The sequence below is a fragment of the Sesamum indicum genome, linkage group LG1, assembly GCF_026168435.1.
Source record: "Sesamum indicum cultivar Baizhima isolate 11 linkage group LG1, ASM2616843v1, whole genome shotgun sequence".
NCBI lineage: Eukaryota > Viridiplantae > Streptophyta > Magnoliopsida > Lamiales > Pedaliaceae > Sesamum > Sesamum indicum.
Genome location: NC_142657.1, coordinates 22,754,880 through 22,781,583, shown reverse-complemented (window position 1 = coordinate 22,781,583; position 26,704 = coordinate 22,754,880). Strand labels below are relative to the sequence as shown.

At 37.2% G+C, this 26,704-nt stretch overlaps 8 protein-coding genes, 1 non-coding gene and 1 pseudogene across 13 annotated transcripts; 7 read left to right on the top strand and 3 right to left on the bottom strand.

The window, feature by feature from the left end:
• The first annotated feature begins 61 nt into the window (after positions 1–61).
• On the top strand, positions 62–3,441 carry LOC105172386 (uncharacterized). The gene is made up of 3 exons (XM_011093786.3): positions 62–256; positions 2,452–2,506; positions 2,922–3,441. Exons 1-3 carry the CDS (start codon positions 128–130, stop codon positions 3,221–3,223), a joined length of 486 nt encoding a protein of 161 aa, XP_011092088.2. The 5' UTR covers positions 62–127; the 3' UTR covers positions 3,224–3,441.
• A 178-nt stretch (positions 3,442–3,619) lies between these two features.
• Positions 3,620–3,691, top strand: TRNAC-GCA (transfer RNA cysteine (anticodon GCA)). Its single transcript has one exon. It is a non-coding gene; the product is annotated as a tRNA-Cys (tRNA).
• Positions 3,692–3,920: 229 nt separating this feature from the next.
• LOC105172376 (protein pleiotropic regulatory locus 1) lies at positions 3,921–10,498 on the bottom strand. Its single transcript, XM_011093773.3, has 17 exons — positions 10,188–10,498; positions 10,001–10,025; positions 9,529–9,646; positions 9,176–9,257; positions 8,855–8,917; positions 8,309–8,393; positions 7,273–7,365; positions 6,472–6,535; positions 6,310–6,395; positions 6,129–6,230; positions 5,953–6,036; positions 5,365–5,425; positions 5,222–5,288; positions 5,022–5,099; positions 4,719–4,783; positions 4,438–4,515; positions 3,921–4,348 (listed from the first exon to the last, which is right to left on the bottom strand). Exons 1-17 carry the CDS (start codon positions 10,322–10,324, stop codon positions 4,176–4,178), a joined length of 1,461 nt encoding a protein of 486 aa, XP_011092075.1. The 5' UTR covers positions 10,325–10,498; the 3' UTR covers positions 3,921–4,175.
• A 1,417-nt stretch (positions 10,499–11,915) lies between these two features.
• Positions 11,916–14,166, top strand: LOC105172340 (uncharacterized). 2 transcript variants are annotated; one of them, XR_016065761.1, is made up of 5 exons: positions 11,916–12,124; positions 12,214–12,275; positions 12,586–12,715; positions 13,391–13,517; positions 13,658–14,166. XR_016065761.1 is itself a non-coding variant. In XM_011093727.3 (4 exons), the coding sequence occupies exons 1-3, from the start codon at positions 12,067–12,069 to the stop codon at positions 12,712–12,714; spliced, it is 249 nt and encodes an 82-aa protein (XP_011092029.1). In that variant the 5' UTR covers positions 11,916–12,066; the 3' UTR covers position 12,715; positions 13,391–13,644. The 2 variants fall into 2 exon arrangements, 1 of the variants encoding a protein (XP_011092029.1); XM_011093727.3 differs by lacking the exon at positions 13,658–14,166 and having other exon boundaries at positions 13,391–13,644.
• A 1,074-nt stretch (positions 14,167–15,240) lies between these two features.
• Positions 15,241–19,424, top strand: LOC105172351 (AT-hook motif nuclear-localized protein 11). 4 transcript variants are annotated; one of them, XM_020693734.2, is made up of 6 exons: positions 15,241–15,399; positions 16,295–16,738; positions 17,263–17,327; positions 17,987–18,112; positions 18,321–18,479; positions 18,886–19,424. In XM_020693734.2, exons 2-6 carry the CDS (start codon positions 16,327–16,329, stop codon positions 19,054–19,056), a joined length of 933 nt encoding a protein of 310 aa, XP_020549393.1. In that variant the 5' UTR covers positions 15,241–15,399; positions 16,295–16,326; the 3' UTR covers positions 19,057–19,424. The 4 variants fall into 4 exon arrangements, with proteins under 4 accessions (XP_020549393.1, XP_020549390.1, XP_011092042.1 ...); XM_020693731.2 differs by lacking the exon at positions 15,241–15,399 and adding an exon at positions 15,414–15,683; XM_011093740.3 differs by lacking the exon at positions 15,241–15,399 and adding an exon at positions 15,414–15,725.
• A 135-nt stretch (positions 19,425–19,559) lies between these two features.
• On the bottom strand, positions 19,560–20,443 carry LOC105172360 (kiwellin-1). The gene has a single exon (XM_011093751.3). It carries the CDS (start codon positions 20,287–20,289, stop codon positions 19,720–19,722), a length of 570 nt encoding a protein of 189 aa, XP_011092053.2. The 5' UTR covers positions 20,290–20,443; the 3' UTR covers positions 19,560–19,719.
• A 327-nt stretch (positions 20,444–20,770) lies between these two features.
• Positions 20,771–21,881, bottom strand: LOC148789541 (kiwellin-1-like). Its single transcript, XM_088881155.1, has one exon. The coding sequence runs from the start codon at positions 21,864–21,866 to the stop codon at positions 21,303–21,305; it is 564 nt and encodes a 187-aa protein (XP_088737281.1). The 5' UTR covers positions 21,867–21,881; the 3' UTR covers positions 20,771–21,302.
• A 914-nt stretch (positions 21,882–22,795) lies between these two features.
• Positions 22,796–23,374, top strand: LOC105172368 (putative ripening-related protein 2). The gene has a single exon (XM_088881158.1). It carries the CDS (start codon positions 22,805–22,807, stop codon positions 23,363–23,365), a length of 561 nt encoding a protein of 186 aa, XP_088737284.1. The 5' UTR covers positions 22,796–22,804; the 3' UTR covers positions 23,366–23,374.
• A 1,259-nt stretch (positions 23,375–24,633) lies between these two features.
• On the top strand, positions 24,634–25,560 carry LOC148789540 (kiwellin-1 pseudogene; annotated as a pseudogene).
• A 153-nt stretch (positions 25,561–25,713) lies between these two features.
• Positions 25,714–26,570, top strand: LOC105174365 (kiwellin-1). Its single transcript, XM_020693737.2, has one exon. The coding sequence runs from the start codon at positions 25,844–25,846 to the stop codon at positions 26,411–26,413; it is 570 nt and encodes a 189-aa protein (XP_020549396.1). The 5' UTR covers positions 25,714–25,843; the 3' UTR covers positions 26,414–26,570.
• Positions 26,571–26,704: the final 134 nt, after the last annotated feature.

Below are 26,704 nucleotides of genomic sequence, written 5' to 3'. Positions count from 1 at the left end.
TGCAAAGTGTAAATTAATTCTACCTCGGAAAAAGATCCAATTTTTAAGAGCTAATTACTTATTAACACCGTCTCCGCCAATCTTTTCTTCCAACCACAGGCCGTGAACTGAGAGAGAAAGACCATCAATGGAAGAGCCAAAACCCTTTCCCGAAAGCAGAAAGAGGCCTCTTGAGCATGTCGCAGCTCACACGCAGAATTCTCCTCAGTACAAAATGCGTGCTGTTCTCAGAGACCTCCGGGCCCCTTTCGTTGAGGTGCGATGCTCTTTTAAACTTTTCTTGCGGGTTTCCTGAATCTTACATTTTTCTTTATCTCCTCTACTATTTTCCTGTCATATATTAGGTGGGTTTCTTGAATTCTGCTGTGTCATTTGAAGTTTTGTTCTTTACTTTTTTTGAAATTTCTTAGATGTATAAAGCATTACAATATAAGCTGGAATGTCAATACTTCTTGCTTTCTTGCATCAGTTTTACTTAAACTATTTTCCCATTCACTTTTATTTTATTTTTATCCTCGTGAGTTTTTGAGCTTCTTCGACTAAATTGTTGTTTCTTGATTCTGAATCTTTAGTCTTCCCTTTTTATTTTAAGTTTTTGTTTTGGGCGTCTTGCGATTGTGTTAGATTGTGCTACTTTGTGAACTGAACTCTGCATAAAGGTTAATAACCTGTAATCACGCTTGTATACTTTCAGTAAGGGTGTTTTAGGAGTTGATAGCTGATTCAGTGAGTATCATCTCTCTTACATATGGAAACTGAGCTGAAGCATTCTATTGCATGAAGAGTGAGAGTTACTGTATTTGAAAGATTCTTTGTATCCTATCTCCCCAGGAAAAGTATTTTCTTCCTATCTCGGATGATATGTTAGCGAAGCATCATTCGAGAACTCCAGCACACTAGCAACATAAGTTTCTCGGGGACTTACAGAATTCACGTGTATCTCTAGATTAATCAACCTCCTTACATTTTTGGTATCTATAGATTCTTGAAGAATGGAATATAATCCTTCAGCAAAAGTGTTATGTCCTTGTGGCTTTCTATGTTGCAGTTTCCTGAGTTTTCATGAGATGCGCATGTTCTGTTTTGTGCTTGTGCAAAAGAGCAAGCTAGCATTTGGAATGCACCTCCTCAGTTGTTGGAATCATGGTTTCAAGTTCTGGTATCGGTGATAATATCAATGGGAATTGTTCCACATCAAGCGTGGTGTAAATTGTCGGGCGATATAAAACAAACATATTACAATCCTTAAAAAATTCTAAAAAATTAGTAAAATCATAAAAAAAGCTGAAGTATCACAAATTACTACATAATATTACAAACCGAATTCTTATCACGTCAAGCCACGATAAAATTAGTCATAAAAGCGCTTAAGAAAATAATTCTGGTTAGTAAGTTGTTGGGCCCTGCTGATGTGGCATTCCAATAGGCGGATGATGTGGAAGATTATAAGTAGCACACCGTGTACATTCTTTTACAGTCAAAAGCATTCCCTCTTTAGACAGAAGTCAGAAACCCATTTTCTCCTCAAGCTCATCCATGGCATCTTCAATTTTCAATCAATCACTCCTATTTCAACGAACAAACGCACAAAAACATTACACCTGCCCAAAGATTGCATCTTTTAAGTGCTAAAGCTTGTATTATAACTGTAATGATGGAGGCTCAGTCATGGACAACAAGAAGGGCAGCAACCCACGGCTGGAGCACAACAGTGACCAAGTTTTAGACATCCCGATGACCTCTACTGCTGAAAACCCTTCTCTCTCTCTCTCTCTCTCTCGTTCATTTTCTTGAAAATGGTTGGCATGTGTCTACTTCGACCCATAATATTGGATTCTAGTAATAATATCATTGTATCGGTGATAATATCGGATAATATCGCCGATACATCATAATTTTGGATAATATTTGATATTGCTTGATTTTCTCGGATCGGCAAGGGCCGATCGGGATGTGTAGCGGCCTATACTTTGAACCATGGTTCGAATGGGAGATTAAACTTATGAAGTTCTATGTGACTGGAGATGTAAATGTGGTAGCTCTGTGTAGAAATTAAATCTTGAGCAATGGTATGAATTTGGTTATATCAATTTCTATTTGCTGAAACTTGCTCAGTCTATTTGTTGGAGGCTGCTGGTGTAAAGTTGGTTTAGGAAGACGTTATGGATTCCTTCTGTCAGTGTCTATTTAATGCGCGCACATTAATTGGAGTTAATTGTCCATTAAATGAGCGAAATATTGCCGAAATCCCTGATTAGGATTCTTCAACAATAAAATATACGGTACGTATGGTGATGTATTGAATTAAAGAATAAAGACCATGCACATCCAAGTTAATTATCGCGAATGGAGCAACTCGAGTTGATTTAGCCAATGGTACTTGTGGCTATCTTGATAAAATGGGAAGATACGGAGTTGATTGCATGATGTGGCTCTTTCGTGATCTTGTAGGTGCTCAAGACTCCTGATTTTCAAAATTGCAAGGCAGCTACCGATATCCGTGAAGGTCGGTTTTTTAACTTTTATTTTCGACTTATACTTTCCACCAGCAACCATATTGTATTCAATGTATAAATTTGGAATAGTTTTACCTCTTACTGCAGCTTATGATACACAGTTCCTTAAATGCTAGGATTTGGCTTACTCCATTGATATTATGAGTCTAACAAACACTCTTTTTGTACCCTTCTTCTTCATGTTATTGTGTTATCTTCCTGGCTGGACTGGGGATAGTTTGGAAGTATGTAATGCATGAGACCAAAGAATACCCTTTGCTTAATTAACTTGTTCCAACTGAACTGTAATTGTATCCATAAGATGATGGTTCAACTTCCCTGATCGTAAACATTCATGTAATGAGAAAACACAAATAATTAGGCTCCTTGGAAAATGGACCTTACAAGCTTGTACATTTTCTGCAGGGATGAAGCTTTTGATGGATCTGTACAAAGACATGACAGAACAATCCACCAAGCTGGAGAAGTGTAGCAAGAGTGACATTGACAACGGCCAGAAGCCTCTGGAGCATCAAGATGTGAAACCTGCAGTGAAGCATCCCCAGAACAGGGAGTCAACTAAGCCATCAGATACTCAGGTGGAAGGAACATATATTGTCGGGGGTTCTGCTTTTGGTTGGAACTTCATCACATTCAGCAGTGCCAAATCTGTGTATTATGGGCGAACAAAAGAGGATTTTCGAGCCGCAAACCCCAAGTCTGACTGAACAAGGAGGAGGATGCCCCCTTCTTACTCGCCCAGCTTCTTATAGTTCATGCAACAACAGTGAAGGGAGTGGTTGTTGTGTATAACGTGTTTGAAGTCTGTAGACGGTGATTCCTTTTCGCTTTCTGGTAAATTTAATGAACAACAGATGGGTCATACTAGCTTCCAATGAAGTGTTGTAATATACTTCAATTTTTTTAAAGAGTAGATTTGGGAATATGCCTCTTTCATGTGCTTTCTTTTACTAAGATGCTAAGATTCTGAAAGGCCAGACGCACAAAATGATTTGAGTTAGAGTAAGAGAAACATTAAAAGTACCATCATGACTTAAAGGTATTGCCACCTATCCACCTCTTCTGCATGACTAATATATAAATACACTCTTTAAATTCTCAACGGGTCCATAGCTCAGTGGTAGAGCAATTGACTGCAGATCAATAGGTCACCGGTTCGAACCCGGTTGGGCCCTTGTGCTGCCTTTTGCATTCTTGACACGGAAGGATTTTTGCCTTCAACATAGGGAGATGTCCCGTATGCCATATCCAGATTCTAGACCACCTTAGGTTTACTGTCTTGCACTCTCATTCTACGTGTATTCCTTGTACATAATTTCTTCTTTTTGTCTATAAGTCAATATGCATCTGCCTATAAGTTTCCTCATTAATATCATTTTCTACGTAATGAAAAAACTTCAGACAAATCTTAATATTCCAACTTGTTATAAAAAAAATTCCCATACATCCATCTCTAGTTACCAGATATTTGCAATCCTCACGGATAATTACAACACTTGATGAATTAGATGATAGAAACTATGTGGTAAGATGCAGCTGACAAGGAATTCATAGGCAACAGTTATATCAAGTATACATCATCTCAACATTATTGTTTTCGTGAGCACAATGACGAATAAGAAAGGGCGGAAAACATATCCAAAGATCACTGCAGAAACACTAGAAGCGCCGTATATCTCTGGGTGGCTTAAAATGAAGGGGATGAGTTTCAGGGGTTGCAGTTTCATCCTCTTTCCACATCTTGATAGTCTTGTCTGCCTCACAAGTGATCAGCCTTGAACCAGTTAAATCATACGTGATTGCATATATACCTGCTTCACTATCCAGTGAACCTGCAATAATATTGTCCATTGTGTTAAATAGCAACTTTAGGAAGAGTGGCGTAAACAAAAGCAGACACTGAGATTTGGTGTATGCATACCAGGCTGAACAATGGTTTGGGCTTGTTGAAAATTATGACCACTCTTCCAGTCCCAGAACCACAAACTTCCATTATCACCTGAGAAATTGAATCGAAGGAATGAGAAGAAATATTAACAACCATGCGTGGTGTCCTTCAAAATTCATGGAATACATAGCCTGAACGAGCTGCCCTTTTTGTACTCTCAAAACCAGCATGCATTCCCTCAAGAAAATAGAAGAAAACCCTTCCAGAAGAGAAGAGAAAAGACCACTACTTTAAAATATTTTGGTGAAACTCACCCGCTGTGGCCAGTACACCCTCCTCATTGACGGCTGCAGAATTAATAATAGTTTTCTGTTGAGAGCTGTAAAATAGTAACACGATCAGCTATACAATGAGCGAAAGATCATGCAAAGGTGCATTAAGATGATCAAGTTATATTTATTATGATCAGCTACACTCCAGAAGATGTGGGAAGATGAGTCCTAAAATAACTTGGTTTGACTCCACTAAACCAAGGCAAATATAATCTTCTGCCATAGTGATCCCTGTCTCATCTCACATAACTAAAGAAAACAAGTGCTATTTATTTTGGAACTCACAGCATGTTGTGCATGAACTCTCCTGTTGGGAGTTTAAACTTCTTAATATTCTCAGCAGATGCAGATACAAAACAGTCCCTGCAAAGTAGGATATGGAATTAGGCCAGTAATGGAGATCAAGATCACATAAAAAGAGTAAAACTCTAGTGCCAAATAGTTACTAAAAAATTAAGATGTATACAAATGAAGAAGATGCTTACTCCTTAGGATGTGGAGCCATAGCCCGTACAGATTTTTTATGGTGGGTGAGAGTTGCCATTGTTTTACCTGCAAACTTCCACTTTAGAAAAAGATGACAAGATTCTAACAAGGAACCAAGAGATAATTTTCCATAACACATTACCATATCTAAGGTCCCAGAACTTTATAGTTGAATCATGAGAACCTGTTATGACTTGTGGATCCTGCAAATACAAGTCAACCCATGAGTTCTGACTAAAAGAAAACTTTAAAGTCACAGCAGTTACTTTCCACGTGGAATACAAAAATGTAAAATTTATCCAAGAGGATAAAGAAAAACTTTTAAGGTTTTCTGCATGAAGCAATTATATTTTTCTCCTTGCTAGGGAAGCAAATTTTTCAATCATCTTGCACACAATAATGTCTAACATTGACTCATCCATGTATAGTATAGCTAGTCCAATGTCAACTTGCAGGCAAAGCACTACACTAAGGTAATTTTGACACTTTAGCAAATAACAAATGCGATCACATTATGCCTATAGCAGTGTAGTCTAACATTTACTGGATGCTCAACATCGAAGTAGCTCACTCAAAGAACATTTGTGTGTGTAAATATTCAACCTTATGTTACTTCCATTGTCATGCCCATAAATTCCATTCATTCAACAACTTCAAGTAGATGAGCACGCATAATCAGAGATCCATTAAATAGTAACGGTACTTCCCCAGGCACAAAACAAGCACTCACCGTAGGTCGTGTGAAGATTGAGCAAACTGTATTATCATGACCAGAAAGAGCATGAATTTGCATCTTGCTGCGTATATCCCACACCTAAATTCATCAAATAGACTAGATTAGACACATTTTATCCGATACTTGAGAGACTTCTCCTCTGAAAATGGTAGCTAAACAATGAACCATACCCGACAAACCGAATCTCGACCTCCGGTAAGCAAAATATCAATTGTAGGATGAAGAGCCAAGGAATAAACACCACTAAGGTGACCATGATAAGAACGAATAACCTGAAAAGAGAATGAACACTATCAGTACATGCCAAATCAGAACTCATTCGCTTGAAGCGGCACTTAAACTTGTACCCACCTTATTCTGCTCTAGATCCCAACATTTAACTAGTTTGTCATCTCCGGCAGAAAACATGTAAGTGTGCTTGCTACTAACAGCCAGGCCTGCAAGAAATAACAGGTCCTTACTATATAAATGACTCCGAAAATCAGTTTAACCCACAAACAGAAAATGAACTACCTCGTATTTGGTCGATGTGACCAGTAAGTGTGAGCTTCAGTCGGCCACTTGCTAAGTCCCATATCTTGCCATGGTAAAATAGAGAAAGTTGCAAAATGTAAGAGGATGCAAAAGAAGAAACAGAGTGCACGAATCGCACAAAATGAATCAAATATAGGATCAGATTTAATGACTTTATAGCACCATAGGAGAATATATTAGCTTATGAAACATGATCCATTCACAAGGATATCTTAGAAGTAAGAAGATTTCTGTTCATTTCAACTAATTATAAAAATCTTTTCTATTTCTGTCAAATCCAATTTCTATGTGAATGCTTTCCATGAGACTGAAATTGGAAACATCCAAACCTCAACCAGTGACAATCTTTTACCCATTTAATTCAGGTTCTACAATCAAATGTGAGCTAATGAAGCAACACTTCTGACTATTTCCAAATTAGATCTTGATCTTTCACCTTAGCATTTTACCTAGAATTGCAAACAATCTCTTTGATGCCAAGAAGACCTACATCAGCAAGTCCTCGGCTAGAAGAATCATTTGTATATGCATTAGCTGACTCAGTGAGAATGTCTAGATTGATGGTAATACCTTACCCAATAAAACAAACAATAAGAAGTGCTTCTTATAGCCACAACATCTTCAAAACTACGACGTTTCGACATGCCCTTAAAAATTTCAACATCACATAAGAGTTGAATGAATAATTCACTTTTATTTTTCACTCTTCCGAAGTTCCTATTTTTCTCCAGAAGGAAGGAGTGAGTTATTTTCAAGAAAACAAGATTTTAAATTTCTCACCTTGATTGTTCGATCAGCAGATCCCGTGCAAAACCAAGAATTACTCGGGTCAATAGCAACGGACCGCACCCAACCCAGATGGCCACTAATGACCTGCAGAAGACAAAGCTTCCAATATAAGGAAAAACTAAAATGCAGAAATGTATCATTGATGTATCAGTTGGACCCAAATAACAAGTTATTAACTTATTATCATGTATTTAAGGAGAACCAAAAAAAAGATCATGTAAGGGGTAAGTTGAAACTTATCTTATAATATACCAAAGGTCCCCATAAAGTACAAGTCAATGCTATTTTTCGTACTTTTGTCCTAGTCGGCTGACGTGAAAATAGTTTGTCCCCATAGAGTGTGGAGATATGCAATTTCTAAATATTGATACTGGAAACCTAAAATTTAGATAATGTGAGACCACATGAAACACAGATAACTTGAGTGTCTGAAGTGGTTTAGGCAATAGAATATTTCTTTTCATTCCGAATTATTTCATACACTAAATTAAGAGTTCAAACCATAGGCAAGCATAAATGAGGGGTGTACTCGAATAGGTTTTCCTAATGGTACAGATGAGCTCTACCAAGTTCAGAATGCATGTATTCTGTTATTTCTTATTGCCTTTTAAATAAGTGCAGGAGGCCAAAGAACTTTTGGGCATATAAACATTAGTAATTTTGTTTTCTCAAATTATATCTCTCTTAGCTCTAATTTCCAGAAACAACTTTAATATGCCAACAGAAGATCTAGGATACTTCTGCTAGTCATAGATTTGTAATTTGTGGATGTATAATGGTAGAAGACTTGTTGACAAACAAATGGTGATATAAATTTCAGTACATCAGATGATGATAACTTGTAAAAAAGCTAGAAATTATGGCACATAGAACCTGCAGTGTGAAAAAGGACAACAAGCGCAAGATTGGATTAAAAATATGATCATATAGGCTAAAACAAGGAAAAATAACGACATTTTTCAAATAGATTTTATCATCTTCCAAAGCTCAAGAACAGCTTCCACTATAAATCAGAGAAGTTTGTTACCCTGTAATTCTTCCAGGGAGGATGCCATACAGGACGAGGCCACCTACTTGGAATCCTTTCCATAATGGCAGAAGTTGAAAGATTCCTGAGTCACAGGCAAATTGTGTTTCTATCAGCAAAACTGTCAAGATATATTGTTATCCTTCCAATAAAAAGTCCCGACTTGAAGTTGAGAATACATAAAGCAAGAAAAGATAGTAGTGTTCTGTGTAAGCTGCAAAAACAATCAAATTAAACATTGTCTTTCCAAATTCCAATCAATGGCGCTAAAATAATTTTTGGGTTGAGCATAATGATATTGTTTTAAGCTACTTCTCCCTTGCTTCCAAAGTACACAACAAAAATTTTGCTGTTCAGACTCGAGAAAGATTGATCAAAAAACCACCAAATAGGAATTATTATTTCTTTGTCTCTTTCAGGAACTTGAGATTGTTAAAGATGTTATACTACTTTGAAGGTTAACTATTATCCTGCACCGCAAGTGAGCATTCAGTCCATCTGCCTATGAAAATTTCAGAAAGAAACAAACAAAGGTGAGAAGAAGACCTTTCAGATGAACCATGAGCAGGAATAACTGCTGTACTCCTGCCTTGAACACCAACTTCGCTACTGCATCAAAATTTTCCAGAAAACATTAGATTAAACATCCTGAAGAAACAGAAAAAATGAGGTGCGCTGTTACACGTGTTCAATTTGCAAATCACATCTTTAATGTCTGGTATCCTCGAGATGCATTGGATCATCTTTAAAAGTTGAAAGATTATATATTTACCATTACCTCCCCTAGAAAAGGGTGGATTATCAGTTGATGATGAAGAGAATAAGTATAACATTCTATAAAGAAAACCAAACAAAGGCAATACATACGGGCCCCTAGGCTGTGCTGTTGAACTAATCACCAAATCCTTCTGCGGCCCTCCCTTCTGCATTTCATTTGGCTGTTCAGGGCCTACAAGATAATACACATATGCTGTCAGCTAAGAAGAAAAGTTCTCTCCGATGCAGTCTTCATATGTGATAGAGGAATGTGTAACTTGTCTATGCAGATAAAAGTTTATACACCCGCACCATCAAGTTAGTCTTTCTTAAGTAGACATCTAGTGATGGTAACTCTGCTTTGACCAATTTTGCAGGGCTTAATCAATATGACGGAAACAAAATCTTGAACATCAAAAATCCAACGGATCTAAAGTTTTGAGAGTACCCAAGAGTTGCAATACCTGGAAGTGCAAGGACATTGGAAGGAGCAGAAGCTTTCTCTGCCTGACTTTTTGCAGATGCTGTATGAGTAGAAGATTCTGTTGCCACGCTTTTCACGCCTCCATACTCAGTATTGAGCTAAACGATCAACAAGAAACCACGTCCATCATTCGACCAACACAGACATTCATACGAATTGACAAAGAAATACACTAAAAATATGTTGATGACCCGGGGCATTGCTAAACATACTAATTACTTTCTCCTTCTCCATTTTAATTCTTCATTTCTTCAGAACTATGTTGCTTCTCACCCAATTCCCTTCTCCCAGAAATCACAATACACAAAAATAGGGGAGAAGAGGAAAGACAAGAGAGAAAAAAATAACAACAAGGCAGTAATGTGCATATTTCCGCAGTACCGTAATATACTACCACTAATTTTTCATTAGAAGCACATAAACACGTAAATAGGGCATTATTCAGCACTAACCTTATGACTCACTCGAATCTTCTTGCTGCGTATCAAACAAAAAGAATAATTAATTAATTGAAAAGGGATATCTAAGACATTGTATAATTACTGAATCCTCTAATGAAACTCCAGCACAATTGTTCAACTACATTACAACTTAAAAACATGAAAAAAGGAAAAATTATGAATCGAGGACTTTGCAAACCTTTCCGGGTCGGGAGGGGGAAATTGACCGTGGATAGGAGAGAACAGATCGAGCGCTCGCTTCATGGATTTGAAGCTGAGCTTCTTTATCGACTGCGGCTCCACAGGTAGCTCGGAATCCATCGTTGCGCCTGGCATTCGAAATATGCGTGTATGCAGTACCTGACGACACGGCAGAGTAACTTGTATACTGAAAAGAAACGCCAACCACGGGGGAGGGCGGCGGTACGGCGTCGGATGCCGGCGTGGGGTGGAGCGGGGCGAACGATTTGGGTAGTAAAATCGCTGCTGGGGTTTATATGCCGCTGTCGGTCTTTTCTTTATTTCTTTTTCTGTTTTCTTTAAAACCCAAAAAAAAAAAAAAAAAAAAAACTGCAGAGTCAAACTGCCAGTCAACGACCTCGACCAACGGTCCTGATTGAAAGGAATGGCCGTATGGGGTTCTTATGGCGGAATTACTACATTTTATTCAAATTTCCAATGACCTAAATTCAATTTGTTTGGGGAAGTTGTTTATAAATTGTGTTTTCTTTTTCTATGAGATCTTATATTACAGAAAAATATAAATTAAATTAACATGAAAAATACAGTTTGTTGCAATAATGCTAATTTATTTATTATGTATGAATAAATAATTCTATTACTTACAGGGTGTTTGACTAAGCTTTTTTAAAATATTTTATAAGCTCGTACATCTTATAAAATATTTTAGAAGCTTATAAAATGTTATATCTTATTTTAAAAATAAGATGTTAAAGTTTTCGATAAAATAAGATATTAAATCTTATAAGACGTGTAAACATATTATAAAATGTCAGGGTATTTGCTATAATAAGGTCTTTAATTAGTAACATGACTAAAACGGATATAATACTATTAGAATAAAATAAGTTGTTGTTTCATGACATGTTTTTTCTAAGAGATATTACACATCCCTACCCTGAGGTTTGGTTACATGTACATTCTCTGTGGTTTGAAAAATTATATTTAACATTCATAAGGTTTGTTCCGTATACCAAATAAGTCATTCCATTAGTCAAAATTCATCGAATTTACTAATGTTAACAAGAAAATTAGAAAAAAAATTCTATGTTAATACCTGATTGACTTATTACTAACTTATTGCAAGTCAAATAAATATTTTTATAACCAAATTATCCTCATACGTCTTCACGCGTTAATGTATTTGAAAAAGTATATTTTCACCTTTAAAAGGATAGATTAGTTCGAAAAAAATTATTTGACCTGCAATAAATTAATAATCAGTCAATTGGGGGTAAATATCATATATATATATATTTGTTAATATTAGTAAATTTAGTGAATTTTGACTAACGAAGGGACTTATTTGTTAGATAGAAACAAACTCAACGGTGCTAGATATAATTTTTTAAAACTACAGAAAATTTATATGTAATTACACCAAATTTTAGGGGAGGAGAACGCAATCATCTCGTTTTCTAAATATTTTTAATATGGTTTATATATAGTTATGTACATATACGTTTAAAAAATTGATTCATTTTGCATAAATGACAAAAAAAAAAATGTTATAGTTTTTTATTTAAAAAAAACATAAATCAGAACCAAAAAAATTTAATTTTAATTTAATATTAATAAAACTTTTAAGAAGGATTTGAGTTAAACTGTTACAAACACTGTCTTTATCTCGCAACACTGAAATTGTAAACTCAACATAAAGATTGGGAAGAGTTTAGAAATTTAAGGATACTATTTGTGGTAACAAATGCTAATCCTAGAACTTGAGGGGTCTCCATGAGAAAAGCAGAACTTGAGCACCGAACAAATTGAGCCAAGCTAGGGTTTTGCAAACAATCGTCTCCCTGTTCACGTTCAATTGATTGAGAAGACTGACAAACATGTCGAAGAAGAACGACTTAGGCCGAAGGAAAAGGCTACACGACTTCGATCTAAGAAGTACTGCAAATTTGCTCCCTCAATTATGTATTTCTGAATTATACGTTTCAACTTGCCTAATGCTTGATTTTGTTTGATGGTGAAAACAGGAGAAAAAGAAGAGAAGGAAAAGAGGGAAAAGAAACTTCAAGCCAAGAAAAACAAGATGAAAGTAATCCTCTCTCTTTGTTATTATTTGTTTAAATTATAATATCCTGATTAATTTGGATATTTGTTAGCTGGTGGATATTGGAGGTAGGATTTTCTGGGAAGTATTTTGTTTTCATGTGATTGTGTCTAGAATCAGAATGGCAGTTCGTGTTCAACTGCGCTGTTTCTGCTGATCATGCTTGTTACTGTATTGAGCTCTTTTTGCATAGCATGATACAAAAATTGCAAATGGGTTTCCAGTTTTCCGTTTTGGGTTTTCTGTGAGTGCTTGATTATGTGGTGAAAAGTAACTTGTTTTCTACAATGATTAGGTTGATGGTAGCAGCAGTAAGAAGAAGAAGGGTGGTGGTGGATTTCAAGTAGGAAAGAAAAAGTTGAAAACGAAGTTGACACCATTGGCAAAAGCTCAAGCTGCCCAAGCAATGGAGGTCGACAAATGAGGTTACTGTTGGATGGATTAAATGCCATGCAAGATTGAAAAATCTGCTGAGTGTTCATAGTGTTGGATGTTGTGGTTCTTATCTACTGTAGCTTATTCACTCCCAATGTTGACTTTTCTGGTGTTCTAAACTTACAGGACTGCATTACACATCTTTTTGGTTTTTTTTTTCTTATTGTGTTCAAGTTCAATTGTGGTAGTGTTGGATGAAGAATTTCAAGTGGGTAGTACTTGAGTGCCTGTTAGGAGAGCCGATATTTAAAAGTGAAATATGACTAGTTGTTACCAGTGAAGTTCTAGTACAAGGTGCCAAAAAGTATGTCGTGGCTAACTTATATTTGTGCATATAAAAGCCAGTTCATCGGATAGAGCTTTCAGTAAATTGAGGTCTGCCTCGGGTGAAGTACTCGCAAAACTTCCTCATCTTTTGACGCAGTAGTGATACTAAATTGAGTTCTGTGGTAGATTAATGAATTTGATGGCATAAATCAAGCTATGGGTTGCCTTCTTGTTTCTTGGTATGGTAGTGCTCATGTTTTAGGACTATAGTTAGAGCTCTAGGTAATATTTTGATCTAAGCTAAAATGGCTTTGGATCAGAATTTGGTCCATCTCGTGTCACCACATGTGTCTCTGCCTTGATTAATCTTCACACCATCTTTCTCCATATGTTGACAGTTACAGAGAAGGGCCTCGAATTGCATCCTTATCCTGCTGCATAATGCGCTCTGTGTTAATGTTTGTGTCCTACGTGTTAGATGGTTGTCCCTGAAGTCTCTCACTTTCTTGCAGTAAAAGAATAGAGGTAAAAAACCGTATATTTAGGCTGGAGTTAGTTCTTGCTTTTCTGGTTTGATCAGTAGTTGAAGCTTAATTGTAAGAACAGATCACCATCTGATGGTTTGAAACAGAAAACTTTTATTGTTGTTTTATGTTCACTGTCAGTTTCCCAGTACTTGGAGCATCTCATCCTTCATAGGAAAATTCTCTCAGGTTAGTCCTTCTATCATAGTATTAACTTGGTGTTGTCAGAAGAGAAATTCTCCACCAGTATCCAGTTCCACAGATTTTTCTGGATCCGATAATGAGATCAGTTTTAGTCGGGGCGTGTGGTCACAAAGGGATCATATCCGGGCTTATGGGGCCCCAAACCCGGATCCCCAATGAGGTCACGTTATGGGTTCCACAGGTCATTTTCTCTTTTCCCAATATCTAAAGGCGTGGACGAGCACTATAGATCTCAAGGCGCGTGTGATGAAGAAATTTTCGCATATTGCAATAATACTTCTCGACTTTGGATTATTTACATCTGCACCCCGCGTATTTCCTTTTTTCAATCCTTTTCACTTCTTATTTACTACTGTCTAATGATTTTCTTAAACAGAAAAAAAGAAGAAGATTGTAATCAGAACATGTGGGTCCATAATGAATTTATTGTTTTCTTTTGCAGCAAATCCCATAAGATTATCATTTTAGTCCCACAAATGCCTTAAATCATCTTAGTTAAATATCTCTACTTCAAGGGGACATGGACATTTTCTCCTTAATCCGACCAAAATTGAATTACCTGAGCCAAATTTTGCAAAAATGTTGGTGCTTCTTTTGAGTAGTTGGTCGCAAATTCCCGAGTCTAATTCAACCCGAATTTAGCCCGAACAAATTAAATTAAATACAAATGTGCAGTAATTATTTCACGCTCCATACATGCGCGTGGGTTGAAAAGTTTGCCATTTATGTCATTACAATGACATTGCCATAAAGATTTAAGAGGATTATTGGCCAAGCTCTCGTTGTTTGGTCCTGTTTAAATTTTTGCTATCACCTCTCTCTTTCTTGTTCTTGTTGGAGAGATGCTGAGTTCAAATTCAAATTTCTCCACTTTCATCCTTGTAAATCAAAAAGTTTTGACTTTTCTGTTTTATTTCTTCTTTTAAAAGAATTTTCTTAAAATTTTTCATAATTATAAATATCGTTGTTTGAAATATTATAAATACCTTTTTGAAATCGTCTAACAAATAGCCCATTATAAAAGTTATTTGTAGAGGATAGTTAATCCCAAAAAGGCATTTGTAATTTTAAAAATATTTATAATTATAACAAATCTTATAAAATTTGTTGTAATTTATCTTTCTAAAAAATGTTTAAGTTCCAAAACAATTCAATTAGATTTTATCCCACTCACTCACTTCATATACAATCCATTCGCTTTTTACATGCAAATGAGATAGAAATAAAACAGAAGTCTACAAATATATTGTTTATTTAGATATATAAATGAATTGGACTTGAAACTCAAAGATAGCTAAACTCCAATTATACATGAAATTCTTTAACTAACGGGCCTTCTTCTTGAGAAGGAGAAGGACCATAATCTTTTTCTTTTTTCTTTTTTAAGAAGGTATTCTTGCTAAGTTTACTAAGGGGGACTCCATTTGTGTAATAATAAATGCTTAAAAACGTTGTAGTATGAGTGAATTTGATTAGGTCCAATCCATTACATACATAAATAACATCTAATGTTTTGATATTACATTCCAAGATCATATAAAGTAAGCAATCCCGAAGCATAGTGGGAAAATATCTATCTTTCACGTTCTGTAAGAGGGAGAAGGAGAAAAGGGTACTTCTCTTAGTAAGACAAAAGCCAAGAAAAAGCTATTACGTTTTCAGATAAGAATACTTTTATGGTGAGTTCATCAATGGCTTATTCTTCTTAACGGTTCCAACTTGCTAGATACTTTTAACATTCTTGATTCATTGTTCCACTCCTTTTCTATTCTATCTATTACCTCTTTTCAGCTACTCTTTCTGTTGATAAAGATTCAAGCTTTCTTATCTTTTTTCTCTTCTTTCTTGATACCACTGTGCATGGTTGGTCGGACATGGCTGTTTATCAGACAATGCTGTTGTGTTTGTGAGACGGGCGTTGTGCTGTTTCTGTTGAAGGGCTCTTGAAATTCAGCTCTTGAAGGTTGTGGTGTGATTGAGAGTGGAGTTTTGGAACGTGATTTTGGTGAGAGTGGAGTGTGGGGGAGAGTCTCTGTAATCAGTTCTGTCTGTTGTGTATGCTTTGTATATTCAACATGAAGCCATTTTTAGTGTCTTTCTTGGTTCATGGATGAGGTGAAATATCTTTAATTCATAACCTTTGGGAGTATCACTTACTCTTCAAAATGAAACCTCTTTCTTTGTCTGTTCGGAATTATGACGTGTAAATCTATGGAATTTTGGCTCAAACCCAGACCCGTTCGTTTGAATTCCTTAATTGTGATATTCCTTTCTTTGTCTCCTCATCTTCTCGTTTTTAGCTGCTATTTGTACTTTCCCTGATTGTACAGATGCTACTATATGGGTTTATGGAAGTTTGAAGTTCTGAGTTTTCTTTACTGCTGTATTTCATAATTAGGGGGTCATCTAAGTTCATTGATTGGATTTGTAAATCATTCAGTGCTTAGTAATGTACATGACAATTGATCAATAGAGTGTCAAGATGGAAGCTTTTTTCAAGTATTGCACAATAAAGACTGGTGAATTGTCTAAATGTGGTATTCCATTGAATTTTAATGTTTGGCTGTTTTGTAGTGACCTCACGTCGAGCGGTTCCACATATATGCATGGATCAAAGGGAAAGCATGCAATTAACGGGCTCAGCTTCATATTATGTGCATCCAGGCACGGCGGAGTCTGTGACAGGGTTACAAAATTCACCTAGCATGAGTCCGTTATCTAATGCTGCTGTACACTTCCAATCCAATGCTGGGGGCAGCTTAACTCTACCAACATTACCTTTGGATACTTCATCAGCAATGTCTGGTCATGGAGTTAGCATTGGTCCACCTTCTGCTATGCATCAAGGTGAACCTGTGCGTAGAAAACGGGGACGGCCACGTAAGTACGGACATGATGGTGCAGCTTCATTGGGATTATCGCCCTCCATGTCTAGCCCTGCACCCATAATAAGACCAACCCAAAAGTGGAGAGGAAGGCCACCAGGAACTGGTCGAAAGCAGCAACTATCTTCTCTAGGTAGCTTTCTCTATCTTGGCCTTATTGACTTTGCTGTTAAATTGGTACAGCTTGTGCTAGAGTCAATATCGTTTCTTTTAATAGTTTGGTGAATGTGATGCAGAGCTTGATGGAAATTGTCTCTTGCATCAAATTCTCTATTTATTTCATGAATGGATTAGTCTTGTATTGTCTAGTATGTGTAGTTCACTATATTAGCCGCCTTTAAATTTCTCTATAAATTCAACATTAATATTATTCAACCACTGTCTAGTTTCTCGAAGGAGAATAATTGAATGACTTCTGAAGTTGACATTTCTCATCACTCAGTAATTTAAACCACTACTACCTTGGACTGAGAGCCTTCTTCTATGTGCATGATATCAGTGTCATTACATTTTCTTGATCTGATTTCTGTTGACCTTTTAGCATTACCCAACCTCTGAAGTATTTTGATATTTTACCTGGTGGCGTGCTGGTTTACAAGTTCAAAATGAAATATTTCATATTTGGCTGATTTTTTGAAGAGCTAATTAACCTGTCAGGTGGATCTGTGTTTAATGGAGCTGGAACAATGACTCCACATATCATCAACATCGCAGTTGGGGAAGTATGTGCAATCTCTTATGATCAATGTTTTTACGCTAAATGGCCCGTAGATCAGCATGCCATATGGTTATGACTTCTCTGCTTCTTGTCTTTATAATCTAACTGTGACGTGTCCGAAGTGAGTCAATGAAATTGTTCAAATTCCATGTTTTGGAGGCATTTCTTACATTTGAAGTCACTAAGGATCTGTAAGTCAAAAATCTATGTTCGACAAGGTATGGTTGATTAACGATATCATAGTGAATAAAATGATATCAAAAGGAAAAAAGCATTTGCATTGTATACATCCTTCAATGAAAGTGCTTGAACACATAATTTGTAGTATAGGCCTATAAGCTAGTTATGTTTCTTGGAGGTGTCATTTATAGCCATAGCAGGACTCCAGTAATTTGATGTTGGTTTGCCCTTGTTTGTACATCTCTGCGTGGTGGTCTAGATTCTACAAGCATATTACGTAGGCACAATGTCCCTTGATACATAATACAGAAGAAGGATATCTGTATCATGCCTAAGGATAATATCTTCGGTCCTGGTTCTACTTGATTCGACTTGCATCTACCTGTTATGTTTCATATATCCTCATCAACTCTCACTATACGTGATGTCTTTACCTTTCTAATTCAAGCATCTGAATGGCCTTTTGTAATGGCTTTTCTGCAGGACATCAAAAGAAAGATATTGTCACTCTTACAAGGCCGAAGAGCCATAGTTATCTTATCAGGCATTGGTTCCATCTCAGCTGCAAACATCAAAATTTCAAGTTCTAGTGGGAGCGTCACTTATGAGGTTTAAACTCTGAATTTTCTTGCTATCATATTTATGAATTTGCACAAATTCGATGAGCTTATTACTGCCTGAATATTTAAATCTTTAATGGAGAAAATGGATATTAAAACCTTGTCTTTTCTTTTTTCTTTTTGGGAATTTACATAAGACAGTGCCCTGGAAGAAAAGTTGTTACTGGAAATGAGCCATGTCTCTTTCATCTTTGTAGGGGCACTTTGATATGGTAAATCTATCTGGCTCTTATGTCAATGATGCTGACGGTCCTCAGGGGCCAAGTGGTGGTCTAAATGTTACTTTTGCTGGTCCTGATGGCCGTCTCATAGGGGGTCCTGTTGAGGGAGTTCTCATTGCTGCCAGCCCTGTTCAGGTATCCTTTAAAATGCTTTAGCATTGAAGCATATTGGCCAACTCAATTTATGTTTCTTGAAATCAATGTCCGGAAGATATGTTCTGAAATACTTGTCTATCGGTGACCCATGTTTTTATGACTTCTAATGGAGAAATGGATTCCATAATACAAAAGGTATATAATAAAAAGTTCCAGTATACCTCGTACTGGCTAAAATGCTTGGAATAAATCTTGGCTTTCATATCCAATTTTCTGGTCCTTCAAGAACCTCTCTATATCTTGGTGACTCTTTCCTCTCATTGAATACTTGGTTGATAAACACTTGAAACACAGTTAGCGAATAAGTTTTCATTTGAAGAAATGTCTTTTGCTTATCCCGTTTCATTTTCATTTACACAATGCCATTGATGATGAATTGCTCCAGGTAATTGTTGGAAGCTTGATGCCTTGCACTTCAAAGCCGAAAAATAAGGTGATCGAAGATCCGGAAACTCCAGGGGATCCTGATCGTACACTTGGCAGTTCAGTAAGTCCTGCTAACATTCAGCCTAGTCAGAATCTCACTCCAATGGGTGCCTGGCCGAGTTCCAGATGAATGGGTGTATAAATTTTTGAGTCTTGACATTAACTGATGGTTGGATTACAACTTCCAGAATAGCTGGATGAAACGACATCGATGTTGTTTGTTCATAATTGCCAACAGAGAGCACTTTGGCTGAATGCATTTGCTTTCTTGCCTTACATAGGTTGTCCACATGTATATCTGTTTTTATTAGAAGTTTCAGTTTTCTGCTGCATGAGTGATGGTAACTGTAATTTATGATTCTCATTAGAAACATTAGCGGAAAACAGGGATGTCTATTTCATTGTATCAGTTTCAACAGACTTATGTACTGTAAATTTCAACTCTCCCTGGGACTCTTTTCTTACTGAAATTAATGCAACAATAAGAGATTTGAGAGAGGTTTTGTTACAGTGAAAAAACAACATTGAATAAGAACAATAGTATATGCTAAATTTACTCAGTGTCCTTCAGTTTCTTGATATGGTCTCTGTTTTCCTGTGCAGTTTATGGTAAACAACAATAAGCAAAATGAATTCAACCTGAGGAAACATCTTTATTTCATATATATCAGATTATACGCAGATGTGACACTGCATCCAACTCCTGAACAACACAAGATTCACATATATCAAAACCAGAAAACAGCCAAATTCTTAGTCCGCAAACACACCACTTATTTGCCTTCCCATCATTTCAAGCATCAGTCCAGTGGATATCCATCAGACCTCTATCCTTTTGGGGCACCCCTAAAGCTTCCCAGACGGCTTTTGATCCATCCACTATGTTGTTGTCGCATGGTGGCTGGTAGTCGTGATCTGCATCACACCCTTTCGTGGAGTCACACTCATCAACCACCATAGCATTGACACTTTTTCCATTACCATAAATGGTGATATTCTTGAAGCACCTGTGCATTTTGTTGAACCAACCTGTCGACAGAGCCACGATTGGTATGTGATCAGAGTGGTACTTGCCATCGCATTCTGATGGCCCCCCACCATCGCCGCCTTTCTCAAAGCTGTTGATTGTGAGGACAGCTTTTGTGTGAGCTGTAACTTTAGGTGAGCATTTGTAGATGTCATAGTACTTACCTTCTTCACAGCAATCAGAATCGTTTTCCCGATTGCATTGGTCTTTAGGAGGTTTCTTTCCCTTAATCTTGCCACTAGGTTTGCAGGATTTAGCCTCAACCTTCAGGCTCAATGTCATGATAAGAAGAGAGAAAAGAAGAAAGAGCACAAATGAAAGAGGTTGATTCCTCATTTTCCTGTTTTCTTCAATACTGCCAAGTTTGGCACTTTTGAGCTTGTGTGAGGGAAACTTACACTTGCTCCAAGCATATTTATAGTGCTTGATACAGTAAAATGTGTTCGTCTGCTAATGAAATTAACGGCAGTTTTGTCAGTTTTATGTGATCCCGATTTCTTTGTTGATGCATGAAATTCTTTCTTTTTCAATTTAGTGTATAATCAATTGACGTAAACAAGGAAATCCTTGTGAACTCAAGAGTATAGGGCCATGATGAATCTTTGTTTCAATTCACTATGAAACTAAAAGGAGATCTAAGTGAATACCCTTCAAGATCTCTCATCGGCTTTGGACCCACACAGTTCTCTGTATTGTCTAGTTCGATCCAGCTCAACCTTATCAGAACAATTATTAGCAGATGATATCCATGCAACAAAACACAAGAATCAAGATTAAGAATCGAAAAATGACACAAGAAAGAGAGGAAACAGAACAATCCCAGCTTTAAGATTTGCACATCTAGTCACCATAATTATCAAGGAGTGAAAATCACTATGCAAATATCCAACTGTAACCGAAAATCCATACAAGGGGGTTGTTTTCTCAATGGTCCTGATTAGTTAGGTTAGCTTTAGGACATTGTTGAAAGTCTGTCTTTTGCAATAAATAATCTGATAGCCATATTTAGCAGCTGACCGCTATCAGCTTCTACAGCAAGGTATAGAGCTTCTTCATGCATCTAGATTCTAGAATGACAAAATTAAGTGACAGCAGAAGGTGACTTGTACTTTCTTCATGAACTAGATACACCAGAATGAATACTGCATATCAAAGTTTAACGTCTGGGGTAGGAAAAATGAAATAACTACAATATATTTCACCATTTGTGCAATGTGAAAAGTATCAAACTGTGGATTAGTCAAACCGGGATTGACTTAGTATATTCTTTACATGATTTCATAGGTAGAACATGCTTTTTACATCATATAAACAAGTATAAATACAACTGAAAATATTAAAGTTTTCCACTAAGCATCAGACCAAGTGATGTCCAACTCTCCCCAGTCATCTTCAGGTACTCCCAAGGCTTTCCAAACAGCTTTAGAGGCATCAACAATATTGTTAGGACATGGTGGCTGATAATCATGATCCTCATCGCATCCCATTGTAGAATCACACTCGTCGACCACCATAGCCGTCACGCTCCGGCCATTAGCACTTACAGTTATGTTGTTAAGGCACCTTGACCCTCCACTGTACCATCCAGTCGATAGCGCGACAACAGGTGTGTTGTCAGAATGGTAGTTGTTATCACACTCTGACGGGCCACCTCCATCTCCACCCTCCTCGAAGCTGTTGAGAGTGAGAACCGCTTTTGTGGTTCCAGTAACAGGAGGTGAGCACTTGTAAGTGGTGTAAAGCTTCCCATCTTTGCAGCAATCCGAGTCATTTTCCTGGTTACATTGCCCCGGAGGTGGTTTTTTACCCCTTATTGTGCCACTTGGCTTGCAAGATTGAAGTCTGGCTTCCAAAGACTGTGCAGAAAGGATGAGTAGCAAAAGAAGAATAGCCCCTTTACTGAAGTTTGTCATCTTGAATCTCTATGCTTTGGATTAGTATTTGGATCAGTGGATATTGGATGAAAAACCGGATGAAGTAATCTGCTTATATAAAGTTTTCCCTGTGAAAATGCCAATAAAGTGATCAAGGAATGTAATTTAGTCTCAGCTTTCTGTATGTGATGTTGATTTCCTTCCGGTCGGATAGTCCAATGAAGTGTTCAAAACTTTCATCAATGTAGGTAAATGTTCAAGAATTACTTATCCTGCCATGATAGTTAATCTTCTTGTCATCGTTGCCATAGACATGATATAGAGCATCTGTGTCGATTATGTGTATAAGTTCTCAAGGGACTCTTTCATCATTGGATTTGGCCTCCATGTTCTTCTTGATATATGCCTGTCTGCTTCAGAAAAAAAGCCCATGTTAAATTTAGTCTCATCCAGATTCAGTTGTATTAACTAGAGTGCAGAAATAACACAGCAAGATGTATAATTTCATAGAACTTCATTTCACTACTCTGTGTCCCTTGAAAATAATCATATAAGCTCTTCTGAAATGCATAGATTTTAAGTCATCATCATCTCTTTCATCCTCTACATAGACGGAAGCGAGGTCAAAATTCTGATGAAAACAAGGTGAAAATCCCACAAACAGGTCCAACAGAGGCTTCAGCAACAAAAGTCCAAGAGGAACACAGCTCTGTGTACAACCTTTGTCTGTTATTGAATATACTGTGATTGTGATATTTTGCATGACGATCCAAGACAACAAGCCGTAGATGTAAATTTAGAGGTGCAAAGAAGTGGCAATCAAAATAATAATAAATATATTTTCTAATCGTTGAAAGATTTTATATCTTGAACACGGTATTGTCCTTTCTTGGGATAAACATTACATAAACTGATCAAGTACATCATGTTCTCATCATATTAACAAGAACGTTGTTCTGGTAAATAAAATTGAAATCATGAGGAACTTGAGCTTGGGAACATTTCTTCTTGTAATTTTGCTCTTTTCTCCAAATTCCTCAGAGGCTAGGGTTCATGTTTGCAAGCCAAGTGGTAAAGTAAAGGGCAAGAAGCCACCTCCTGACCACTGCAACGAGGACGACTCCATCTGCTGCATAAAAGGGAGATATTACAGTACTTACAAATGCTCACCCCTAGTGTCTGGGAGCACCAAGGCAATTCTCAATCTTAATGGTTTTGAGAAAGGCGGAGATGGCTATAAGCCATCCAAATGCGATAACAAGTACCATTCAGACGATACACCCATTGTAGCTCTATCGACAGGATGGTATAATGGAGGGAGAAGGTGCTTAAACAATATTACTATAAGCGCTAATGGCCGAAAAGTGGAAGTCATGGTTGTTGATGAGTGTGATTCTTCTATGGGGTGTGATGCAGATCATGATTATCTACCTCCATGTGATAACAACATTGTTGGTGCCTCTAAGGCTGTATGGAAAGCTTTGGGGGTGCCTTTAGAGGACTGGGGTGAATTGGATATCACCTGGTCAGATGCCTAGTGAAATTCGTGCTTTTTCCTTTCTGGGTGTTTTAAGACAGAATTTATGTGAGGTTCAAAATATGTGTCTGAAATGTATTTTTCTTTGTTCATTTTTTTCCGGTATACTTTTGTGATGTAACGGTGCTGCAAAAGTTACATAAGTAGCATCCCCCCAATTTCTGCTATGATCAGTTTAATAGTTATAACTGTGCTACAAAAGAAGAATTTTCATCTGCTTTCTGTTCAATCTGCTTTTCTTTGTTCTGTTTTTTCCGATGATTGAGGGACTAGAATTCCATCGGGTATTGCCTCTGAACTTAAATTTCTGTAGACGAGGTCTTATATGGAACTAAGTTTCTTAGCTAAGCCAGCTTGATATGCTGGATAAAAGACTCAAAAAGCACTGTCACTCCAGCATGAACTCTAATAAGTCGGCAGTCATAGTTCTCTGAGGTAAATCCTGTAGCATTTCAATGAGAATCCTGTCTAATTTATCTGGTGCAATAGTCACAACAATACGATACACTATAATTTAACCAACAGGAGGCAGAAAAGCATGAAATTTCTCTGTGGGACAAAATTCAGAGTTTGCAACCTACTTTTCATTGTGTTTGTTGACGCTATAATCCTCTTAGCCATCATTTATGCATGTTTGAAAAATGTACTTCCTGCTATAGAAACTTTGCATTTTCCAGATCAGTATGGCATCAGAAGTGAGAATCTCAGCGACACATTCTTTATTATTAAACCATACTACAATAAACGACAACCAAGCTGCTTAAACAAGAAGCGATAGATACACAAGAGTTTCAAAATGCTGATGGAGACTTTTGTTCTGTCTTTTGCATCTTGCTTTAGTTCTTGGATTGGTTTTCTGGAAGTTTAATGCGTGTCATAAGTATCTTTAAACGGCAGTAAACAAACAAACATACTGATCTAGATCTGGCAATGCTACAGTATCATGAAAGGGGTATTTTCATATCCTTAAGCAAACAGTGAATTATCTGTTTAGTCATGAACCTTGTTTTAATTTACCTGAACTACAACAATGTCGCTATCCCAGACATTTGCCTGTCAGGGGACGCTGAGAAGTTCAACCAACACGGAAAAGTAACTAATTCTTTTATCACTGGCACCTGGCATAAACCATTTGAACCCTCAACTGAAAACAATTCAAAATAAGTTCACTGTCTTTGAGTATTTTCTTGGCATTATCACTGTGTAAAGCTTATATAAGCTGATTATCAGTTCATCCTCTGCATCCAAATACCCAGTTTTACATTAATGATCTAAAAGTAACAAAAAGAGACAAGATGAGGAAAAACTTCATGACTGGAGCATTTCTACTTCTTCTGCTCGTTCTTGCTGCTTCTTCCATAGAGGCCAGACTTCAATCTTGCAAGCCAAGTGGAAAGATAATGGGTAAGAAACCACCACCAGGGCAATGCAACCAGGAAAACAACTCTGATTGCTGTCAAGCTGGGGAGCTCTATACCACTTACGAGTGCTCGCCCACCGTTTCTGGTACCACGAAAGCAGTTCTCACCATCAACAGCTTTGAGAAGGGTGGAGATGGAGGAGGGCCGTCAGAATGTGACAACAAGTACCACTCCGACGACACGCCGGTTGTCGCATTATCGACTGGATGGTATAATGGAGGGTCAAGGTGCCTTAAAAACATTATTGTAAGTGCTAATGGCCGGAGTGTTACAGCTAAGGTGGTTGATGAGTGCGATTCTACAATGGGATGTGACAAGGATCACGATTACCAGCCACCATGTCCTAATAACATTGTTGATGCCTCTAAAGCTGTTTGGAAAGCCTTGGGAGTGCCTGAAGATGACTGGGGAGAGTTGGACATCACTTGGTCTGATGCTTAGTGCAGTTGATATATGTTTTTTCAGTTGTTATGTGTTAAAAATATTATGTTTATGAGTATCTAATCCAATGAACTTGTACTTCTGTTTGATTATAAATGTGTTATTGCATGAATGATGATTATGTGTAAACTGTCTTATTGCTTAAATTTGACTTTCTTTGGAGATTGCCACTGAGCTTGATCTCCATATACCTTCTTAAAATGAAAAACAGAGCTAAAAAGAAGTGATATAAACCTTGAGTTACTTGTAAGGCGATGATTACAATCTGTTACACAATAATTCGGTTATTTTAACCATATTCGGTACATCAACAACCATAAAAGATCCTGGTGGAGATTCAAATGCATTTTTGATTTGTTATGAATCAGAACAAAGATTCATTGTGGACACTTAACTTGGCAGCCTAAAATATTTTGAAATTCACAAGGATTCCTTGTTTCTGTCACATAAGACAAGTCCTGGAGCGAATAAAACTGCCAAGACGGCTGGTATTCTGTTTTAACAAACAGACAGATTATTTTACTGTTTGAGGCACTATAAATATGCTAGATCACACTTAACTTTGCACCATACGAGCTCAAAGCAACAGACTTGACAATCCAAAACAAAGAAAGAAAATGAGGAATCGAACTCTTCCTTTTCTGCTCTTTCTCCTTTTCTCTGTTCTCATCATGACCTTAACCCTGAGGGCTGAAGCTAAATCCTGCAAACCTAGTGGCAAGATTAAGGGCAAGAAACCCCCTAAAGATCAATGCAATCAGGGGAATGATTCTGATTGCTGTGAAGAAGGCAAGTACTACGACATCTACAAATGCTCCCCTACAGTCTCTGCTCGCACTAAAGCTGTCCTGACGATCAACGGCTTTGAGAAAGGTGAAGATGGTGGGAGCGAAGCAGAGTGTGATGGCAAGTACCACTCGGATGACATACCAATCGTGGCTCTATCGACAGGATGGTTCAATAAAATGCATAGATGCTTCAAGAATATCACCATTTATGGTAATGGGAAAAGTGTGAATGCTATGGTGATTGACGAGTGTGACTCCACAATGGGTTGTGATAAAGATCACGACTACCAGCCGCCCTGCGACAACAACATTGTTGATGCCTCAAGAGCTGTCTGGGAAGCTTTAGGGGTGCCTAAAAAAGATAGAGGTCTGATGGATATCTACTGGACTGATGCATGAAAAAGTGGGAAAATAAATGTTGTGTCTGAGGAATAAGAACTTGGCTATTTCTGGCCAATTCATTCAATCTTTTGTGTTAGTTCACAAGTTGCAGCAACCGTTTGATACGTGTTTTATCTGATACATGTGAAAATGAAGATATTTCTTCCTTTCGTAATACCTTCACCTTCTTGATTACCACAACACTTCATCAGATATTAGTAAATCATATTGACAACTAAACTGAGATTTGAAGTTGCTTTTAGACTCATCCAGAAGTCAGAGTGCATGACGGACATTTTATTATAGATA

Coding starts and splice junctions, on each gene's coding strand:
- LOC105172386 (XM_011093786.3), top strand. CDS start 128: ATGGAAGAGCCAAAACCCTTTCCCGAAAGCAGAAAGAGGCCTCTTGAG. Junction 257..2,451: donor TCCGGGCCCCTTTCGTTGAG/GTGCGATGCTCT, acceptor GTGATCTTGTAG/GTGCTCAAGACTCCTGATTT. Junction 2,507..2,921: donor AGCTACCGATATCCGTGAAG/GTCGGTTTTTTA, acceptor CATTTTCTGCAG/GGATGAAGCTTTTGATGGAT.
- LOC105172376 (XM_011093773.3), bottom strand. CDS start 10,324: ATGCCAGGCGCAACGATGGATTCCGAGCTACCTGTGGAGCCGCAGTCG. Junction 7,366..8,308: donor CTCCCTGGAAGAATTACAGG/GTAACAAACTTC, acceptor TGTCTTCTGCAG/GTCATTAGTGGCCATCTGGG. Junction 5,100..5,221: donor ATGGCTCCACATCCTAAGGA/GTAAGCATCTTC, acceptor CCTACTTTGCAG/GGACTGTTTTGTATCTGCAT.
- LOC105172340 (XM_011093727.3), top strand. CDS start 12,067: ATGTCGAAGAAGAACGACTTAGGCCGAAGGAAAAGGCTACACGACTTC. Junction 12,125..12,213: donor ACACGACTTCGATCTAAGAA/GTACTGCAAATT, acceptor TGGTGAAAACAG/GAGAAAAAGAAGAGAAGGAA. Junction 12,276..12,585: donor CCAAGAAAAACAAGATGAAA/GTAATCCTCTCT, acceptor TACAATGATTAG/GTTGATGGTAGCAGCAGTAA.
- LOC105172351 (XM_020693734.2), top strand. CDS start 16,327: ATGGATCAAAGGGAAAGCATGCAATTAACGGGCTCAGCTTCATATTAT. Junction 16,739..17,262: donor GCAGCAACTATCTTCTCTAG/GTAGCTTTCTCT, acceptor TTAACCTGTCAG/GTGGATCTGTGTTTAATGGA. Junction 18,113..18,320: donor GTGGGAGCGTCACTTATGAG/GTTTAAACTCTG, acceptor TCATCTTTGTAG/GGGCACTTTGATATGGTAAA.
- LOC105172360 (XM_011093751.3), bottom strand. CDS start 20,289: ATGAGGAATCAACCTCTTTCATTTGTGCTCTTTCTTCTTTTCTCTCTT.
- LOC148789541 (XM_088881155.1), bottom strand. CDS start 21,866: ATGACAAACTTCAGTAAAGGGGCTATTCTTCTTTTGCTACTCATCCTT.
- LOC105172368 (XM_088881158.1), top strand. CDS start 22,805: ATGAGGAACTTGAGCTTGGGAACATTTCTTCTTGTAATTTTGCTCTTT.
- LOC105174365 (XM_020693737.2), top strand. CDS start 25,844: ATGAGGAATCGAACTCTTCCTTTTCTGCTCTTTCTCCTTTTCTCTGTT.